Source organism: Nomascus leucogenys, chromosome 22a, assembly GCF_006542625.1.
Source record: "Nomascus leucogenys isolate Asia chromosome 22a, Asia_NLE_v1, whole genome shotgun sequence".
Taxonomy (NCBI): Eukaryota; Metazoa; Chordata; class Mammalia; order Primates; family Hylobatidae; genus Nomascus; species Nomascus leucogenys.
The window spans coordinates 51,196,442-51,218,397 of record NC_044402.1 but is presented as its reverse complement, the minus strand read 5'-3'; the positions used below and the strand labels follow the sequence as shown (position 1 = coordinate 51,218,397).

The 21,956-nt window shown below is 45.7% G+C and overlaps 3 protein-coding genes across 5 annotated transcripts in view; 1 reads left to right on the top strand and 2 right to left on the bottom strand.

Moving 5' to 3' along the window:
• Positions 1–2,115, top strand: part of TRIM26 (tripartite motif containing 26) — a 30,561-nt gene extending 28,446 nt beyond the window's left edge. For 2 of the 3 annotated variants that reach the window (XM_030803240.1, XM_030803239.1), the window contains one exon: positions 2–2,111. In XM_030803240.1, the coding sequence (XP_030659100.1) occupies positions 2–684 (683 nt within the window). In that variant the 3' untranslated portion in view covers positions 685–2,111. Of the gene's footprint in view, position 1 lies in introns of all 3 variants that reach the window. The other variant, XM_030803241.1, reaches the window with a different exon arrangement.
• Positions 1–21,956, bottom strand: part of LOC100588639 (HLA class I histocompatibility antigen, A-11 alpha chain-like) — a 462,712-nt gene that overhangs the window by 287,587 nt on the left and 153,169 nt on the right.
• TRIM15 (tripartite motif containing 15) lies at positions 10,862–20,341 on the bottom strand. The gene is made up of 7 exons (XM_030803249.1): positions 19,481–20,341; positions 16,285–16,380; positions 15,024–15,254; positions 14,292–14,314; positions 12,941–13,056; positions 12,553–12,585; positions 10,862–11,728 (listed from the first exon to the last, which is right to left on the bottom strand). Exons 1-7 carry the CDS (start codon positions 19,859–19,861, stop codon positions 11,211–11,213), a joined length of 1,398 nt encoding a protein of 465 aa, XP_030659109.1. The 5' UTR covers positions 19,862–20,341; the 3' UTR covers positions 10,862–11,210.

The following is a 21,956-nucleotide window of genomic DNA, read 5'->3' as shown; positions in this document are numbered from 1 at the left end:
GTGAGCGTCACCCTGGACCCACAGTCGGCCAGTGGGTACCTGCAGCTGTCGGAGGACTGGAAGTGCGTGACCTACACCAGCCTGTACAAGAGTGCCTACCTGCACCCCCAGCAGTTTGACTGTGAGCCTGGGGTGCTGGGCAGCAAGGGTTTCACCTGGGGCAAGGTCTACTGGGAAGTGGAAGTGGAGAGGGAGGGCTGGTCTGAGGATGAAGAAGAGGGGGATGAGGAGGAAGAGGGAGAAGAGGAGGAGGAGGAAGAGGAGGCGGGTTATGGGGATGGATACGACGACTGGGAAACGGACGAAGATGAGGAATCATTGGGCGATGAAGAGGAAGAAGAGGAGGAGGAAGAGGAGGAAGTTCTGGAAAGCTGCATGGTGGGGGTGGCCAGAGACTCTATGAAGAGGAAGGGAGACCTCTCCCTGCGGCCAGAGGATGGCGTGTGGGCGTTGCGCCTCTCCTCTTCCGGCATCTGGGCCAACACCAGCCCCGAGGCCGAGCTTTTCCCAGCACTGCGGCCCCGGAGAGTGGGCATCGCTCTGGATTATGAAGGGGGCACCGTGACTTTCACCAATGCAGAGTCACAGGAACTCATCTACACCTTCACTGCCACCTTCACCCGGCGCCTGGTCCCCTTCCTGTGGCTCAAGTGGCCAGGAACGCGCCTCCTGCTGAGACCCTGAGCCCTGATATCTGCCCCGGGCCCCACACCCTCAGATGCTTCACTTCTTTGGAATTCTAGGACTCTCAATGGAGGGAAGGGATGCCTGGCCTGAGCACCTGGAGCAGGGGACCCCATATCCACTGGCAGCCACCTCCCCATCGCTGTGGCCCCCTGAGATCTCACTCAGTGCTATTGCTCCATCTACTGCCCCAACTGGGGCTCTTCTCCCACCTCCTGCTGGTTTCCCGAGGGAACTTCTGATCCTGGAGTCCATGAGGGCTCCTTTCCTTTTTGACCACGACCTTGGCCCCAGCTCTGCACTCTCTGTGGAGTAAGGGCCTGACGCAGCATTTTCTTGCCCAGTGTGGCAAGGCCTTGGAAAAACGTCGATTACGCCTAAGATCATTTTGCTGTCCTTAAACCCCCCAGGTTCCTTCTTGCACAAATCCACTCTGCTGCCCACCTTCCCTGGCATCTTAAACAGACCTACCCCACCCCAACTCAGAGTTAAGCATACACGGGAATGCTGAAAATAAACAATGAAAATCCACTAAGGCTTCCCAGGCCATTTAAGGCCTGGAGTACCAGCGCATATCATCTCATGGGGTCCAGAGTGGAGTCCAGGCTTCTCTGAAACCAGGGCTGAGCATATTTCCATAGCCAAGGAGGTGGGACTCCCTGGAGCTATCTGTGGTCTTAGGGAAAGGATCCAGACATACACGGCTTTGGGGTACAAGCTGTGATCACTGATCAATAAATTATCTCTGGATTGGTCCTTGTGAGGGGAGTTTTAAGAATCCAGAACATCTTGCTCTTGATCAGCACATCCAAAAACACCAAGACAAATATCCAGTGGAGCAGAACCTCTCCTGCCTTGGGAGTTCTGACCAGGTTCCCCAGCAGGGTGGTAAGCCTCTGTCTCTGGCCCTACCAGCATCCAGGTTCCACTTTCCTAGGAGAGAGTGGAGATGGGAAGACAGGGAAAGGAAGGCAGCAGGAGGCCACAAGCCCACCAGGTCTTCATGTCAAGAGAGGGAGTAACATGTCTCCTCATTGCCCACGGACCCAGCCTCTGTCCAGGCGCCCCTCATGGCCACAGTTTAACACAAGCTCCCTTGCTCCAGCCAAATTGATCTCCCAGTCTTGTCCTTACCCATTCTAAGTGCTCTGCCAGCCCCTGTTCATCCAAGTTTTAAGTCCTCCACCCTGTTGTAAGAGTCTGTTCCAAAGGCTCTGGGTCTCAGTGGTCTCGACCACCATTGTCTCAGAGCTGCCCACTTTGTGTGTGTTACATGCAGCCTGAGTCACATGTACATCTTATTTCTGCCTCTAGTTTTGTAAGCTCCTGGAGGGCGGATAACATCTTATACTACTCTTGTATTCTCATGGCACCTAGTGCAGTGCTGGGCACAGAGTAGGTGCTCAATAAAGACTTGTTGAATGAACGGCCTGGAGATCTGTATCTGTAGGTCTATATATTATATCTCAAATGCCACCAGACCTCAGTCTGGCTACAGAGAAATTCCATTGATAGCAGTAGCCGAAGGTTTTCCTTCTGTGCCTTTTGTAATAGTGTAACTTTGCTTTCTGTTCTCTGCACACATGCTGTCATTTCTGGAAGTCCCTCAAAAAGAGCCTACTGCGGAACACAGACCAGTTGTCGCATGGCTCCACCTTGTTATTCCTCCTGCAGTGGTGCCCTTGAGCAGAGGTCCAGCGTTTTGGAGCAAGTGACAACTCTCCCTGAGAAGGGAGACATCCAGTATAGCACACCCAAAAATTCTTTCTTGGAAAATAAGCACTGCCCCAGAGGAAATAGAATGTGCAGAGATTTAGCCTTGCATCCTAACACAGTCAACTGTTTTTCTTGTCCTTTCTGATTTTTTTTTTTTTTGAGATGGAGTCTCGCTCTGTCTCCCAGGCTGGAGTGCAGTGGCATGATCTCGGCTCACTGCAAGCTCTGCCTCCCAGGTTCACGCCATTCTCCTGCCTCAGCTTCCCGAGTAGCTGGAACTACAGGTGCCCACCACCACACCTGGCTGATTTTTTTGTATTTTTAGTAGAGACGGGGTTTCACCGTGTTAGCCAGGTTGGTCTCGATCTCCCGACCTCGTGATCCACCCACCTCGGCCTCCCAAAGTGCTGGGATTACAGGCCTGAGCCATCGCGCCTGGCAGTCCTTTCTGATTTTTTAAATTGCCATCTTAAAGATGGAAAAGGGAGGATTATATGAAACTACCTGTAAAATTACACTAGTGGCAAAAAGCATATTTCCTCTCTGTCCTCTAATTTGTGGGCTCATGTAAGTTTTCTGTTTTTATTTTTTATATTCATAGTTTTTCATTTTGTATAACTATACTTGCACATATGGTAAACTTTCTACAGTGCGTCTTACAAATAGGAACATTTCCCTGCCCCATTCCTCCGTCCAAAGACCCAGTTCATAGCTTTTAGCAAACTATTTTGTGCTTGCCTTGATGTTTTCTAAATAACTCGTGTTTGGGGCCTTATCCTCTCATTTCCCACTGTGGAGCAGGAAGATGTAGCCCTCTCTCTATCCTTTATCACACACACAGACATTCTCTTCCATCCATCACCATCCCTTCAATGTGGTACTAACTGGTTAAACAGGTATTCGGTGTGCTTGATAGTACATCTGTGTAAAAGCTATTCACACCTGGGCTGTGCATGTGGCCACAATTTCATTTCATTCCCATTCTGGAGCTATAGTTTTGCTGAGAATGGATGTTAGTTAAAAGGTTATTATTATTATTACTTTTTACAAGTTTGAAGAGACTATTTCCTGACCTCTTTTGTTGCTGTCCAAAAGTCTGCCTAAGAAAGTTTAATTGCTCCTTGGGAGTAATCAATTTTCTCCCTCAGACTGCTTTTCAGATTTTTATCTTAGTCTTTGTTTTCTTCAATTCTGTGTGTTTGAGGGGGTGTCGGGGAGGCGTGTAGATTTGTCATTATTTATCCTATTCAGGACTTGTGTTTCTTGAATCTATAGATGGTATCTCTTAACAGTTCTGGAAAATTCAGTCAGTATCACTATCTTTGTTCATTCAGGCTACTACAGCACAATACAAGCTGGATAGCTTATAAAACAACAGAACTTTATTTCTCACAGTTCTGGAGGCTGGGAAGTCCAAGATCCAGATGCCAGCAGATTCTGTATCTGATGAGGGCCAGTTCCTCATAGATGACAACTTCTTGCTGTGTCTTCACATGGTGGAAAGGGCAAACAAGCTCCCTCCAGTCTGTTTTATAAGGGCACTAATGCTATTCATGAAGGCTCTGCTCTCATGACCTTGTCACCTCCCAAAGGCCTCATCTCCTAATACTGTTACAGGAAAGAGGTCCCAATCCAGATCCCAAGAGAGGGTGCTTGGATCTCGCACAAGAAAGAATTCAGGGTGAGTCTACAGTGCAAAGTATAAGCAAGTTGATTTAGAAAATAAAGTGGAGAAAGAATAGCTACTCCACAGGCAGAGTAGGGTGTTCCCGAAAGTAAAAAGAGAAATGAGTCCACCCTAGGTACAATGCTTGCATATATAGGATAAAAAAAGATAATGGGGAGATGTGCTCTGCTACAAGGGTTTGTGATAAAGGATTAATTTTCTTAATTACTGATTTTGCAATAATCAATATTATTATCTTTAAAGCAAAATTAGGAATGCCTTTGTTTTCAAGATATTGGGATATTAGGACCCTCAAGTCTGGGTCTGTTTAGTAAACATTATCGATCTGTTCCCTTAACCATAAACAGCTAGAGGCTAAGAATACCTTTCTGGAAATGCAGCCCAGCAAGTCCCAGCCTCATTTTCCTAGCTCTCACTCAAGATGGAGTCGCTCTGGTTCAAATCCCTCTGACAATACCATCATATTGAGGATTAGGTTTCAGCATATAAATTTTTGGGGGACACAAACATTCAGACCATAGCAGAATCACTTAAATTATTGTTCCACCCAATTTCCTTTCTTTTTTTCTCCCATAACTCATATAAGTCATATTTTGGAGCTTCACATTCCATTTCTCCAAATCTCTTAACTTTTCTTCTGTTTTCCTTCTCCCTGTTTCTCTGTGCTGCATTTTGGTTCATTTCTTCAGAATTCAAAAACTCTCTCTGCAGTTGCTTTAATTTGTTGTTTAGCCAAGTCAATAAGATTTTGTTTCATTCACCATATTTTTATGTGTAGAAGATCTTGTTGATTCTTTACACCAGATTTCCATGTTCTTTTTTTTTTTCATTTCAGTTATTTAATCATTCAAAAATTTTAGTCTCTTTTACATTGTTCTATAGTTGGGGTTTTGGGGGTTGTACTCCTCCAAATTTATGTCTCCTGATGGAGAGGGGGTCATTTCTTCATGTGTTTTTTATAATTTATTTTGAGCTCATCTTCAGTAGGGCTTTCTGAGAATATCCATGCAGAGCTTCTGCCAGCGAACCCAGGTGCAATACTACCAGTTCAATACAATTTTATGTTTATTGTTTGGCTTGGGCAGGGGATGGGGGGTTTCTACACCATATACCAAAACTCTGTGCATGCCCTCAGCCAAGGATCCTGTTTCTCAGAAGGATTTTCAGGAAAAGCTTCCTCCCTGTCTCCCTGTCACAGAGTGATCTCCCCTAACCTATCCTTTCTCTGACTATGCAGTCCTCACACAGTCCTGAATTTATGCCAACCTCAGTTGTAACTCCATGTCTGTTATTGGTCCAAGGCGTCATACACCGACCGTTCAAGGACGGTCAACCTAATTCCTGAGGCATGGAGTCTGGAGTAAGAGAGAAATCACACTTGCTCACTGCAGCCTCAACTCTTACAGCCACTCAGAATTTTTGTATAGTTAAAAAAAAAAGTTTTAATTCCTTGAGCATGTCACCAGTACTTACCTATTTTTTTGCAAAACTACAAACAAATTTTAACCAACCACTTAACTCATAGTGCCACTGGCAGAAACATGTTATCAACATGGTGGTGAGCTTACATTGTGGTGAAGCTTGTGATGAGGTATGCTCATCAACTGTAAATTTAATTCAATATACAAACCCTCGAAACCCCTGCAGCAACTCTGCAGTGGCCCTGTGAACCTGCCCCAGAGGATTTCATAACAAGGAAGATCATGTGATCCTGGGACATGCGCTAGTATGAGAGAAGGAGGCCTTGGAGGAACACCTAGCACCTGGGAACTCTTAACCTTAAAAAAAGAGATTGCCTTTTCTCCCAGCTCTCATTTATTGGATGAAATAATCTATTTTCCTCATTATTTAAACTTTCTATGTTTTAATTGCCCTCTCTGTAAAGTGGACACCATTAGATGTTTGCCTAAAGGCAAAAGTCTGGATCTCATCAACTTTGAGGTTCTTTCCAGCACATCATCTTCACTATCTGCTTATGCTGTGCCAGGCAATGCACCAAGAGCTTTTACATGTATTATCTCTTTTAGTCCTTATAATGGTCCTCAGGTAGGCACTTGTTGCCACTTTTCAGACCAGGAGTCTGGAAGCTCAGAGAGTTAAGTAAACCTCCCTAAGGTCACACAACTAAAACATGTTGGGATTTGAACCAGGGGCTTCCTGTTTCTAGAGCCCATGCTTTCACTGCTGAGCACAGAGGTGGGAGGTCGTTTCTTTCCTATGAGAACTGTAAGAAAGTATATGAAATTGGCCCCCAGTCATATGAGTAACAAGGTGATACCTAGCGGGTATAAGCAGCACCCTCCCTCCCTTAGATGAACAGCTCCTTGAGGTTAGGGTTTAAGTCACAAGATCTCAGAGTTAGAAGGGATCCTCAGTCTGTTTAGGCCCTGAGGAAGTGGGATAATTTTCTCAATGTCAAAGTCGTTGGCAGAGTCAAGACTAGAAGAGGTCTTCACATTCACACAATTGGACATCTTGACTTGTTTGCATTTACTGTTAATTCTGCATAGTTCTTGGGGGCACTCGCCCAGTCTCAGAACTCCTCTACAAAGAGGCTTCTGTGAGGAGATGATTCTGGTGGCAGTGGCTTTATTGTCATAATGAGAATAATTACTTCCTGTCTTCCAGACACAAGAGTGTAGTGGGAGGCAGGAAATTTACAAATAATATTCACTGGTGATATTATTTGTGATAATATCCAGTGTCTGTGATAGCTCCACAATCTTAAAGGCAATCTGCACAGCAATTTTCATTAGTATTTTTTGTTTCTCTGTGAATTTGAATACACCTTTCTTTTTTCTTAATTCCCTACTCTGGCCCCCAGACAATGAAGCTGCACTTCTCTTTGCATTCTAGGGACACCTAGCCCCAGAGATGCAGGGAAAGTTGGCCATGACGAGAGTCCACCCTTGGCCCCACTCCTTCCTTCATCTGTTATTCTGTGTATGAGCTCTGCTACCTTGGTTATCTTTGTCTTAGAGTGCTGGGCTGGACTTGTCCCAAATTTCAGACTTTGACTACAGACTTCTTGATCACACATAAGAAAAAGAATAGATAAGACAGAATTGTTCTGCTCCCAACTAGGTTCTGTTTAATGCTTGGGGAATTCTTTCTCCATTGCTAGTTTTTGTCAGGTTTGTCAAATATCAGATGGTTATAGGTGAAAATCAAATCAAAACCACAATGAGATACTATCTCGCACCAGTCAAAATGGCTATTATTAAAAAGTCAAAAAGCAACAGATGTTGGCAAGGTCGTGAAGAAAAAGGAATGCTTTTAACACTGTTGGTGTGAGTGTAAATTAGTTCAACCATTGTGGAAGACTGTGTGGCAATTCCTCAAAAACCTAGAGGCAGAAATACCATACAACCCAGCAATCTCATTACTGGGTATATATCCAAAGGAATAGAAATCGTTCTCTATAAGACACATGCATGTGTATGTTCATTGCAGTAGTATTCACAATAGCAAAGACATGAAATCAAACTAAATGCCCCTCAATGATAGACTGGATAAAGAAAATGTGGAACACATATATCATGGAATATTTTACAGCCATAAAAAGGGATGAGATCGTGTCCTTTGCAGGGACGTGAATGGAACTGGAGGTTGTTATCCTTAGCAAACTAAAGTAGGAACAGAAAACCAAATACAGCATATTTTCACTTATAAGTAGGATCTAAATAATGAGAACATATGGACACATGGCGGGAGGCGGGGGGAACAACACACACTGGGCCCTGTTGGAGGGCAGGGTGGGAGGAGGGAGAGGATCAGGAAGAATAGCTAATGGGTGCTGGGCTTAATTCCTGGGTGATAGGATGATCTGTGTAGCTGACTACTATGGCGCACATTTACCTATGTAACAAACTTGCACATCTTGCACATGTACCCCTGAACTTAAAAGTTGAAAATTTTTTAAAAAAAGAAAAACATTAGGGAGTAGCTGCCTATGGGAGTGAGGAGAATGGGAATAAAAATTGGGGAGAGAGGAGAAAATACAAATAAAACCAGAAGACCTTGCATGGACTGATGATGATAGTGTTCCAAGAACCGAGAGGTATGAGTGAGTCAACGCTCTGCGCTGGAAGTCTGAAAGAAGGAAAGAACTGAAAATGAAAGAGAAAATAAAGGCCATGAGTAGAGCTAGGAATCTTCCTTATAGACAGGAGAATGGGCCCCACATCCAGAGCAAAGTAAGCTGACCAGAGAGACAATGCATCTGCCTAGGCTCTAGTTCCCATTACAACCAGCTCACTGTCATCACGGTTCCTGGGCTCCAGAGAGATTCCCTTACAGGTCCCACCTTGGTCCTTCCAATAACCCCTCTGGTTCTCTGAGGCACCTCAGTGTGACGGCTCCTCACATAGTCCAGCAGCCTAGCAGTTCTTTTGTGGGGTCTCTTTGCCCCCTGCCCAGTAGTGGACAGAACTCAGCACTTGGAACTCAGGAACACTTAAAAAAGCATTAGGGGCAAGATAGGTTGTGTGGAGGATCCTGTAGGGGAGATAGAGGACAGTTTTACATCACAAACACAGGAAGACAGCCATCCTGCGGCTCCAGCTGGACCACCAAATGAATCATTTTCCTCTGCTTTTCCTTCAGGCAGCTCTCAGTCCTCACCCTGAGGTCTTAGCCACTCCCAAATTTCTTTTGGCTTCTAAATTTCTCTTTCCTTTCTTATGCAGAACAATTTATTAATATAGGCACAAAGCCTCCAAATGTGCATATCCACACTTTTCAATTATCTGGACCACTCTAAAATTAGAAGTACCAGAGACCTGGAAATACAGTGTGCTTGTGGTTCATCGGTTCTTTTTTTTTTTTTTCTGTTTCATACGGAACCAAAAATGCCCTGTCTGTCTAAAACATGAATTCAATGGGTAGCAAATGAAACAAAGCCCCATTGGGATGTGTCTGTTTTAGAAGTCTGAGTGTGGCGGAAAGGTGACTGCACTGAGCTCCAGGATGGGTAGATTCTACTTCAGCAGGTCACAAGGACCAGCTGTGAAACTTGTTAGACAAGTTCATTTAACTGTGTGCCAGTTTTCTCAACCACCAAATGAGAAAAACAAAATAGGTCTTATGTATTTCACAGGCTTCTTGTAAGGTTCAAATGAAGATGTAATTAAAACAAATTTTTTTAACTTTATAGCCTTGTGTAGTGTTTGAGCCATGTTACAATTAGCATGTGTTGCACATAGTTTTTCTTTTGGAGGGGTTGCAAAGAATATTTATGGCATAATCTAATTTATGTAAAAAAAGAGAAAGCAATGTATATTTGTATTCAAAACTTGCAGGATACACAAAAAATTGATACCAATGATTAACTATGGGAAGTGGCAAGGGGAAGTGTTGAGTGGGTGGGGAAAGAGGTTTTAATCTATACACTTTGAAAATGTTTGAATTTTCTTAACCATGAGCATATACAACTTTTATAATAAGTATTGGGCAATACCACCACCACTACCACTACTACTACTGCTAGGTTGGACTACCAAGCCACTTGGGTCAGACAAGGATGGCTCTGCTCACCACACTGGGGGGCAGAAGAAACCCCACATTGTCTGGTTTCTTTTATATCAAGAACCTCTATTTGCCCAACAGTCAAGTTAGGGTTAATTATTCACATCACAATGATTCATGTTATAATTTTTAAATAAAATTCACATATGGTCCAAACTCTTTGAGTGCCTTTAAAACATCTGACCCATGCTTTAGGAGCAGGGCTTATGCAATAATGAAGATGTTCTTTGTTTTGTTTGTTTGTTTCTTGGAGACAGAGTCTCACTCTGTCACCCAGGCTAGAGTGCAGTGGCACGATCTCAGCTCACTGCAAGCTCTGCCTCCCGGGTTGAAGTGATTCACCTGCCTCAGCCTCCTGAGTAGCTGGGATTACAGGCGCCCGCCATCACGCTCAGCTAATTTTTTTATTTTTAATAGAGACAGGGTTTCACCGTATTGTCCAGGCTGGTCTTGAACTCCTGACCATAAGTGATCCACCCGCCTCAGCCTCCCAAAGTGTTGGGATTACTGGCGTGAGCCACCGTGCTGACCCTAAAGTGTTCTTGTACATAGAGTATCGTCTTACACTACAGGGAACCTGGATCGGAGTTGAAGGCAGATTTTTTTCAGAGGTTGGGGTGGAAGGGTAAGGATGTGAGTGCTCAACTTGAGAGGAGAAGGGGTGGGGGGAACCATCACTTGTATAGGGATTCATACTTTGCTTTGTAAAGTTATTTTAATCTGTGGTCTGTTTCTGTGTCCAAATAATAACTGCAATAATAACAAATATTTGAGAGGTTAGTTAGACCTGAGCAAAAACCTCATTTTATTAAACAGTGGGGCCTGGTGATTGTCCCACTGTCTGTCATCAGGGGTGTCCTGACTAAAAGAAGGGACAGGACTGTGTCTTGGTCACGGACGGATCAGCACCCTTCCTCTCTGCATCTACTCCCTCGAGCCATCTCGGCCCTAAATTGCCAACACAGGCAGATTCCATTGGATTTAAGCCTTTCCTCCAGTCCCATCAGCGCTAATTGGACACATGGAATCCAGAGGTCTGTGAGTCACACTTTCTTAGGACATTCTCTACAAGTCTAGAGAAATGACCAGAAGGGAAGGGAACGGAAGGGGCCCTGGGGTCCACCCAGGGCTGATGAAGAGGCCCTAAGCCCTACAAAGGCGGAGGCACCTTCAGGTGTGTGTCAAAGTACGAAGTTAACTGTATAAATTAGTGCAAGTCCAGCCAAACCCTGGTTTTTCCCACGATGATTATTTTGAAACAGTTTAAACATTTTATTTTAGATGTCTTTTTCTTTTTTTTCCCCCCGAAAGCCCGCTGGCTCCTAGGTTGGCTGTTGCCCTAGGCACAGCCGAAGCCGCCTGTGGTTCTGCACTCGGAGGTGCAGAGAAGGCCGGAGCGTCACAGGGAGGCTCAGGACGTCAGGGAGCTGAGGGCCTAAGATAGATAAAGTAGAAACGACCGCTGTTCGAGACTCAAGTCCCCTGCCCTCTCGCCTCACGCGGGCACAGGGAGCCCCCGGGCCGCGCGCTGGCCAGGGGCGGAGCTGGATCCCAGGGAGCCGCCGTCTCCGCTTCGCCGCCGTTCGCGCGCCCCACTTCAGCCTTTCAGCGTAAGGGAGGAACCTTTCTTCCAGACGGCAAAGAAAGGGAAGACTTTGCCGGAGAAAGAGGCAGTGAAGGTGAAGATGGGCTCCTGGGTCTGGGCGTTGTGGAGGGTCACCCGCCCCGCCTCGTAGTCCAGGGCGACGCTCACGCCGCGCGGGATCTCGCTCAGCGGCAGGTCGGTGCCCGGGGAGGTGCTGGCCCAGCACTGCTGGTGCGAGATGATCACGGCCCAGACGCCGTCCTCGGCGCTGAGGCCCATCTCCCCCTTCCTCCTCACCCCCTCCCCGGCCACCCCCACCGTGCAGCCGCCGCCGTCGCCCAGCTGCAGGTCAACCTGCCAGCGGTGGCGCCCGGAGGAGAAGCCCGGGAAGCCCAGAACCGCCGGGAGGCCGTCGAAGCGCAGGGGGCTGTCTGGCAGGTTCTTCTTCTGCCGGGTGTACCTCACTGACTTCCTGTCTTCCGAGAGAACCAGGCTCCGGCTGGCGGTCTGAGGGTCCAGAGTGATGACCCCTAGAGGGAGGAGAGCGCAGACATCAACAGCGGGCGGCAACCACAGATGTTCCTAGAGCAGGCAACGCGCGTGGGAGGCAGAAGGAGTACCGGACTTGGGCAGCCTGACATTGGGCCACTTCTCTGAACCGCCCTTCTACCTAATCAGCGAGTGGTGCTCTAAGGATTTGCTTCTCAAAGTGCAGGAGGAGGGACCAGCAGCATCCTCACCGCCTGGGAGTTTGTTAGAAATGCAGAATACTGGGCCCCATCCCACACTACTAAATCAGAAACTGCACTTTAACAGGATCCCTAGGAGACCTTTCTGCATATTAAGTTTGAAAAGCACTTATCTATACCAGAGTGAGTGAGATGATGCTTATGGAAACAACTTCTAAATTAAGCACCAATTTAAAAATAAATGTGATTTTTTAAAAATTGCACATTATTTGTTCAAATCAATCAAGAGTCCAGCACAATGCTGCCCAAAAAACTAGGGCTTGATAAGTATTTTTCAACGAGTAATAGCTATACAAGTAGATGACATTAATTGAGCACTTACTATGAGTCAGGTAATATACTAAGCTCTTTGCATGTATTAATTTATTTTGTCCTCACAGCTACTTATGGGACAGGTACAGTACTTTTTTTTTTCACTTTACTGATGAAGAAAATATTGTGGGACAGAGGCTTAATAACTTGCCCAGTGTCTCAGAGTTAGCAAGAGCTGGAATCAAGAACTCAAGCAATCAAGCTCCAGAATTCATGCATTTTATTGCTCTGTTTGCTGCCATGGATTGAATAGGTGAATGGAAGAATGACTCCCCAAATCCCGAGCTGTTTACCTGAATCTATTTCCAGATGATGCGCCAAGTTTTCTGGGGGAAGCGGAAAGAAAGAGAGATCTGTGACTTATTACTTCTTATAGGCACCCCCAGGGGCAAGGTGTCTTGAGTACAATGTGAAGATGAGGACAGAAGACTCAGCTTCTGCTGTGGTCTAGTGGAGGAGAAGGGTCCTCACCCTCCTGGACTCAGTCCCACACCTGTCCTTAGGGAGTGGAGGAGATGCTCTGGGAATGGTGCCCCTGAATAAATTGAGATCACTAAGGGAAGGCTCTGGGGAGGGAAGATGTCTTAAGCCAGGTTTCGAGGGCAGAGAAGGATAGAGATGGGTGGAAGGCAGGAGGGCAGCTAACGGGACTGGGGAAAACTGCAGCTCCTTCCCCTTTACCTGAGAACACCCTCATCATCTCTGGGAGGGTGAGTATTTTCCTGTGGAAATCACGGATCTTCTTGACAAGGTCAGGAGAAATGGCCTCAGGACTCACAAAAGTCTTCATCTCACACCTGCAGACAGGTTTGGTAACCAGTTAGGTCAAAATTCCAAAAACAAATGTGCAGGTGAGACCAAGTGAGGCTAAAATCAGACTAAAGAATGATCTTGGCGTCTGTGGTGAATAATCAGATTGAGTATCATTTCTTTACTTTTGCTGGAAATGTGTAGTTACTAAAGTAGTAGGCATTTCAGTTAAACCTAAGAGGAACTAACGATAATTACTTCTCAAGAATTGGAGGTAAGCCCCTTTAGGAGAATGTTTGGTTCTGTAGGGGCTGAGGGACAGAGATCATTACCCCTTTTGGTCTCTAGAGGGCAACAGGGTACCATTTGAAAACAGCCTTAAACTACCCTTGTGTATGCTGCTATTTGTAAAGGAAAAGAGGCTAGAAGGGAAGAAAAAAAAGGATAAACGAAAATATACATTGAAATGAAAAAAACTCCTGATTCCGGTCCCAGCTCAGTCCTCATTAGACACTTGCTGCATTACCTTGAATACTCTTCACCCCCCGGGTCTCAGTTTCTTCTTCAGACTGGAAGACCTCCAAGCCCTTCTAGATCTAAACCTCTAATGCTCTTTGAAAAGCATGTTTGGAGACACTTCCTGATTCATGGACCCTGGGTTTCTCCTCCCTGCACGGGAATAGGCACAAAGCACGTGACAAGTGTTCCCTAGTCACTACACCTCTCCTCATCTTAGTGCAGACTGCTAATGCTTATAGCAGACAGAAAAGGAAAGGGCCATGCATTTACAATGCCTCTGGCTCCTGGTGGCTGTCCTTTTACAGTAGCATTAGAAAATTCTGAAGGAAACCAGAGATGTGTGTAAAAAATGAATGAATGAAAGAACAGGCTGGTATTCCCGGTTTCCATGCTATCATAGTCTACAAAAAGTATTCCCCCTTTAAATTACATTTTAAATGGTGTTAGATACAGACTCAAGTGCTAATAATTTCATAGATTAAATAAATGTTCCTGGATCAACCTAAAAACATGATTATTATTTATAACTTCACTTCTAGGGGAAAAAATATGTACCCAATACCAACCAATCAATTTAAAAATGAACCTTTAGAATGCAAGTCTTTAGTAAGTTTGGACTGTTTATGCACGGTTGAATGAGACAGTGTGTCTGCCAGAGTGCCTTTGCTTTCCTGGCAAAGTAGGTGGCAGTAAGTGCCCCTATCCCTTCCCCTTCAGTCTTGATGTTGAGTAAAAGGAGGCAGGACTGGGGAGTGGGCCCTACCTGCTCTGGTTGACTCTGACGTCCTACAAAAGAAAGACAAGAACATACATTTAGTTTCCATGAGTCCTTCCTGTCAGGGATTGTGTACATCCTTTTGCCCTTAAAATATGAGCTCAAAACTCTCCTTCTGCAGAGAGTTGTCCTGTTTAATTACCTACTCATTAGATTGTTCTTTCACATCATGTTTTCTTACTAATTTGGGTTTCTGTAGTCAGTTCATTTGGCTGGTTTCCCTGTTTCAGCCTTATCTTGGGGGTGGGTTGTGTCTGCAAGGATTAGGAGGTGGTAGAGAGCAGGGGCCTGCCTTCAGTTATCAGTTGGACCTGATGTGAGCCAGGATCACATATTCATAACCATAGCAGACACCAGTTATTGAGTTCTTTCTGTATACCAGGAACCATGCCAAGCATTTTATATGGATTGTTTCTTATAATTCTGCAACAACTTTATGAGGGAGGTGCTATTGTTGTTCCCATGTTTAGAGAGGTTAAGAGACTCACTCAAGTCACACAATTGGAAGAGCCAACATTCAAATCCAAGACTTTCTGACCCTAAAGCCCTTAACATGACCACAGTGTATGACTTGGGCAAGTCTCCAGCCCCTCTGGGTCTGCACCCCCTTAACCTCTCTCCACTTCCCTTTCCTGCCTCTCTCCAGCCCACAGCATGGTGCCCACCCCTTTCCCCGTGGAGTCCCTCTCCTATCCCACAAAGTGGTGAGGTGTCTCTCACTTGTAGAAGTTCACTTGCTGGCTGCTGACACTTCTCCTCCAGCTCCTTGACCTGGGCTCCAAGCCGGGTGACTTCCTCAGAGACCTTTGTGATATATTCATCCCTCTCCTTCCAAATCTGCTGCTCCAGCTCCCTCAGCCTGGCCAGCAGGAGACACTGCTGTTGCTCCAGCTCCTGCTGCAGCCTCTCAAAAGCTGTTTCCACCTGATGCTTCTTGCTTTCAATCTGAGTCTGCAAGGGATAAAAGGCAGACATGGTTAGGAAGGGGCTCAGAGATAGCTTCCAGGATGATCATCTATTTACTTATTATTGATTAACAGGGATAGGGAGTAACTGGTTCCAAAACTTATTCCATTTACTAATATGCCTAGAAGTAGATAGGTCTCAGGATGAACTTACCAATGATGAGGGCTGTGCTATTGTCTTAGCTAGAGATTCTAATACTAATGCTACATTATGCTCTCAGAATGATGTTGAACTTTTCAAAAATATTTCCACAACTGCAATACCATCATAACCCTACTATGCCTTCTTAGAGTTAGGTGGGGAAGACTGTAGTCATTTCTTAGAGGCAAAAGGAAGTTGTGATTGGAGTCAACACCACTTAGTGGGAGAGTGTATAATTTTGGTTTTAGCCATGGAAATCACCAACTACAGGGCATACTTTGATGAGAGCTGAGGAATGGTCGAGAGGTTGTTTTGTCCCCACACTGTCTCCTTGGTCAAGGTACCAGAAATCCCCACACTGCGATTCCTCCATAACTTTATAGCATGAAAAAAGAGGCATGAGGGAACCAGATGTAGCCACACCATTAGCCTACTGTCCTCAAGGTCAGCCTGTGGTCCGGACTAGAATCCTGACACTAATATATACTTTCTGACCCCAAGCTTCCCATCTGAAGGTGGTGTGTTCAGGCAGACAGACTAGAATGGAAAGAACAATGAATTAAGGGTCAAGAGATCCAGGTTCATCATGAACTTGGGCTTTGCTATGTGGCCCTGGGAGCATTGCTTTTCTGGACCTAAGTTTTCTGCTCTGTAAAATGTGATATACAAGATGGATCTTGGATTGCAAGACATCAGAACCGCTTCTAGTGCTCATGGTCTGAGATCCCAAATGCCTTTGTGCAGCCACAGGAAGGTGAATGAGAATAGTTTGTCAGCTTTTTTCAGCCAGAAAACAGATACCAGCCAACAGGTTTCCCTAGAGTCTCTTCAGAAAACCTTCAAAGGAAAAGGTAGCCAGTGACGTGGCCTGTACCAGCAGCACTTGAAGCTTCTGGTCTTCTCGACACTTTACATCCTCAATCTCATCTCTCTCCATGCTCAGAGCTTCCAATCGACTCCTGAGACGATCCTGTGGGGAGAAGAATGGGTGGATAGAGGTGACTGAATTAATAATTCAACTCACAATTATTAACTGTCACATCCTCGGCACACTGTTGAGTGCTGAGGGATTCAAAGGTGGAAAAGGCCCAGTCCTTGTCCCTAAAGAGATCACTATCTCAGGAAGAAGTCAACGTTAAGTGATTAAAATACAGATAGATAAATGCAATAGTCCAGGGGTACACACAGTGAGATAGGAACACAGACGTCAGCTCTGCCTGTAGGCCTAAGGGAAGGTTTGGAAAGCATAAAACATTTACAATGTGCCTTGAAAGGTAAATTTCCAGTTGAATAGAGAGGGAGAGAAAAGGACTTAGTGCCCACAGATGTGAAGGACCTCTTCAAGGAGAACTACAAACCACTGCTCAAGGAAATCAGAGAGGACACAAACAAATGGAAAAACATTCCATGCTCATGGATAGGAAGAATCAAATATTTTGAAAATGGCCATACTGCCCAAAGTAATTTATAGATTCAATGTTATCCCCATCAAGCTACCACTGACTTTCTTCACAGAATTAGAAAAAACTACTTTATATTTCATGTGGAACCAAAAAAGAGCCCAGATAGCCAAGACAATCTTAAGCAAAAAGAACAAAGCTGGAGGCATCATGCTACCTGACTTCAAACTGTACTACAAGGCTACAGTAACCAAAACAGCATGGTACTGGTACCAAAACAGATATATAGAACAGAACAGGGGCCTCAGAAATAATGCCACACATCTACAACTATCTGATCTTTGACAAACCTGACAAAAACAAGCAATGGGGAAAGGATTCCATATTTAATAAATGGTGCTGGGAAAACTGGCTAGCCATATGCAAAAAACTGAAACTGGACCCCTTCCTTACACCTGATATAAAAATTAACTCAAGATGGATTAAAGACTTAAATGTAAGACCTAAAACCATAAAAACCCTAGAAGAAAACCTAGGCAATACCATTCAGGACATAGGCATGGGCAAAGACTTCATGACTAAAACACCAAAAGCAATGGCAACAAAAGCCAAAATTGACAAATGGGATCTAATTAAATGAAAGAGCTTCTGCACAGCAAAAGAAACCATCATCAGAGTGAACAGGAACCTACAGAATGAGAGAAAAATTTTGCAATCTATCCATCTGACAAAGGGCTAATATCCAAAATCTACAAAGAACTTAAACAAATTGACAAGAAAAAAACAAACAACCCCATCAAAAAGTAGTGAAGGATATGAACAGACACTTCCCAAAAGAAGACATTTATGCAGCCAACAAACATATGAAAAGAAGCTCATCGTCACTGGTCACTAGAGAAATGCAAATCAAAACCACAATGAGATACCATCTCATGCCAGTTAGAATGGTGATCATTAAAAAGTCAGGAAATAACAGATGCTGGAGATGATGTGGAGAAATAGGAATGCTTTTACACTGTTGGTGGGAGTGTAAATTAGTTCAACCATTGTGGAATACAGTGTGGTGATTCCTCAAGAATCTAGAACGAGAAATACCATTTTACCCGGCAATCCCATTACTGGGTGTATACCCAAAGGATTATAAATTATTCTACTATAAAGACACATGCACACATATGTTTATTGCAGCACTGTTCACGATAGCAAAGACTTGGAACCAACCCAAATGCCCATCAATGATAGACTGGATAAAGACAATGTGGCACATATACACCATGGAATACTATGCAGGCATAAAAAAGGATGAGTCCATGTCCTTTGCAGGGATATGGATGAAGCTGGAAACCATCATTCTCAGCAAACTAACACAAGAACAGAAAACCAAACACCGCATGTTCTTACTCATAAGTGGGAGTTGAGCAATGAGAACACATGGACACAGGGAGGGGAACATCACACATCAGGGCCTGTCAGGGCATGGGGGGCTAGGGGAGGGATAGCATTAGGAGAAATACCTAATGTAGATGACGGGTTTATGGGTGCAGCAAACCCCCATGGCATGTATATACCTATGTAACCTGCACATTCTGCGCATGTATCCCAGAACTCAAAGTATAATAAAAAAAAAAAAAAGAAAAGGACTTAATGCCCCTGAATTGTATACTTAAAAAGAAAGAGAGGTGGGAGGACGGGAGAAGAGTATTCTAGGAGGAAGAGACTATGCGCAAAAAGTATTGGAAGCAGGAATGAATAAGACAACTCAGGAAAAAACAGCAAGAGCAACTCAGTCTGGCCAGACACGTGGTGCCTTGAGGAGGGCGGCTGAGCGATGAGGCCGGACAGGGAGGAAGGATCCTGACTGCAAAGGAACTTGAATGTCTTGCTAAAGACGTTGGACTTTCTTTGGGCACTAGGGATACATGGGAGGATTTTGAGCAGATGAGTGACTTTGTGTTTTAGGAGGATCTGTCTCCCAGCAGATTGGAAGGTGACTGGAAAGGGTGAGAATGGAGACAAGGAATGCCATGGAGACTGCAAAGTCTGAGCAAGAGATAGGGAGAACCTGGCTGTGAGGATAAGGCAGAATTAAAGATTTGGGAGATGTTTCTAAGGAAACCACTTCCAGACCTGGTGACTGGATGACAAGAGAGAGATCTGAGAGGCTGACAGGAAAGTGCCCCAAGGCCAGATGGGGAATTCTCACAATCCTGGACTACTGCCACCCTCCCTTTCTCAAGAAGAGCAGTGCTAGCAGGTTCCCCTTCCCTGCTCCTCCCTCCCCTCTGCGCCCTGGCAGTCAGGGACCTATAAATCCCATTTCCAGTCTGGATCCTGGGAGAACAAGTTTACCCTGCCCATAATCTGCAGAAGATCCCACTCAGCACTGGGGCTTTCTTTCCATAGTGAGTGAAGCCAAGGCTACAGTTCTTTGCACTCCATCTCTGTGGGGTCCTCTGAGAGCTGGAGCTGAAGTTCCCCCCAGAGCAGGAACTACCATACATCCAAGTGGAACCCTATCTGCCTTCAGTCTGGGAATGCCTCGAAAGTCCCTGTGACCTCAGGGTTCCCTGATGTGGAAGCCTTTCATCCAGATCCCCACCCGATTTCCTCCCCTCATAACAGGACATCATTCTGCCCCAAACAGGCCCTAGGTAAAGCCACACCTCTTACCCGGTAGGGCTGAATGGCCTCGTCCAGGAACCCCACGGTGTGCGCCTGGTGCGTGGGACCCTCCCTGCAGAACACACAGAGGAACTCGGCATCGTTCTCGCAGAAGAAGTAGATCTTCTCGCCGTGCTCCTCGCAGTAAGTCTCTCCCAGCGGGCCCAGGGGCACAGGGGCCATGGGAGTCTCTGCCTGCTCCTCCTCTTGGCAGAGCGGGCAGAGCAGGATCTTGCCCGAGGGCTGGGCCCCCATCTGGGAGAGCGCGGGGAGGCAGAGCCGGCAGAAGGTGTGTCCACAGGGAACGGTCACCGCATCCTCCAGCGGCCCCGCACAGAGGGTACAGGCAGGCAGCTCATGGACCACCTTCAGGGACGGGGTTGCGGGCATCACGGTGCCTTCCCCAGCCCGTCCACTCCGGCCTCCTTCTCAGCCCACGCGAATTCCCTTTCCCTGAAATCGAGTCACACTTATATGAATCGCAGAGGGAAAGGGCTGCAAGGCTGAGAGAGGGAGAGAGAGAGAGAGAGAGAGAGAGAGAGAGGCAGGAATGCCAGCACAGGGAAGCCACCTGGCTCCGCCTCTTGTGTTCCCTAGAACCCTGGCCACCACCTATCAGCGGAGTGGGTCCAAATTCCAGGGCGTCTCGAATTACCCAGAATTTCCCAGTGGTGGCCAAGTAAGACAGTTCTTTACTCCTGGCTCTTTCTGGTCCCTAGGGTGGAGAACAGAGCACACCATGAGGTCACGGGGAGATGGGTTTCCTGGAATCTGTAGACCACAGTGGCTGGGGAGAACTGGGGAGCAGACGCTTCCTGTCAGGTTGAGCCGGTGGGAGCCATAAACTTCTGGCTCTGAGGCGTGCCCACAGCATCAAAGTCCAGGCTGGAGTGAAAGGTGTGGACTTCGGGAGATTCTGCGGGAAGTGTGTGGGCGGGGCGCTGTTTCAACACTGCAGGTAGGGGGTAAGGATTGCTCATCGGGTCCCCTCTTCTGCTCCCCTTTCCTCCCTCACCACATCTGCCCATGGTGGCCCCTCCTACGGTCCCAAATCCCCCACCACCCACCACAGTCCCCTTTGGGGTTCGAGTAACACTAGACTATTTTATTTATTTATTTATTTATTTATTTATTTTTACTGTAGCGGGGAGAAGGCAAGAAACCATAATGCGAATGACTTATGTTGATACACATTAGAAAACGATTAGTCAGAAAGATAAACAGTTTCAACCACATGTATCTAGGGTTTAGTATTTTTATACTACTACATTCAATTTTAATAACCCTCTAGGCAAACATTATTACCTTCATTTTACAGAGAAAGAAATGTAAACTGACTTTCCAAATGTAAAGTGACTTTCCAAAGGTCACAGAGCTAGAAAGTATCATGTCAGGGACGATCCCAGTCTCCTGGCTTAAAGCCCTACGCTCCTCCCACACCCCACGCCAAGACCAAGATCAGCAGCCACCGTCCTTTACCCATGCACACATCTGTGGATAAAACCAGGCCTTCCCCCATTCTCCCACTGGGTGATCAGCCTAGCCCCTTGTGGTTGCTCCCTTTTTACTCTAATCACTTTATTACCTCCCCTTCCCATCCAATCTCTGCTCTTCCTGCCATGAGTGCAGCCCAGGAGCTAGTTTGTCCAATACAGGAGCCACCAGCCACATGTGTCTACTGAGCACTGAAATGTGGCTGGTCTGAATGGCGGCATGCTGTATATGTAAAATACACACCAGATTTCTTTTTTTCTTTTTTTTTCTTTTTTTTTTCTTTTGAGACGGAGTCTCGCTCTGTCGCCCAGGATGGAGTGGAGTAGCGCGATCTCTGCTCACAGCAAGCTCCGCCTCCCGGGTTCACACCATTCTCCTGCCTCAGCCTCCCGAGTAGCTGGGAGTACAGGCGCCCACCACCACGCCCGGCTAATTTTTTTGTATTTTTAGTAGAGACGGGGTTTCACCCTGTTAACCAGGATGGTCTCGATCTCCTGACCTTGTGATCCACCGGCCTTGGCCTCCACAAGTGTTGGGATTACAGGCATGAGCCACCGCACCCGGCCAACACACTGGATTTCAAAGGCTTTTCACAAATTAAAAAATGTAAAATATCTTATTAATAACTTTTTATATGGATCACATATTGAAATGATAATATTTTGGAAATATAGGACTAAATAAAATAACATCATTAAAATTACTTTCACCTGTTTAGACTATTTTTATATAGCTACTAGGAAATTTTAAATTGCATATGTGGCTCACGTTGCGTTTATGTTGAATAGCATTGCTTGGCAGACATAGATCTGACAGCAAATTATTTATGGTCACTCGCCTTCTTACTTGTGTGCCTTGGGCAAGCTGATAACCTGGCTGGGCCTCAGCTTTCTCATTTATGAAATGGAGATCCTAATGGCACTGATGTTGCAGAGCAGACATAGAAATAAGATCATACTTTTAAATTGCTTGTATCAATGTAAGTTGTACC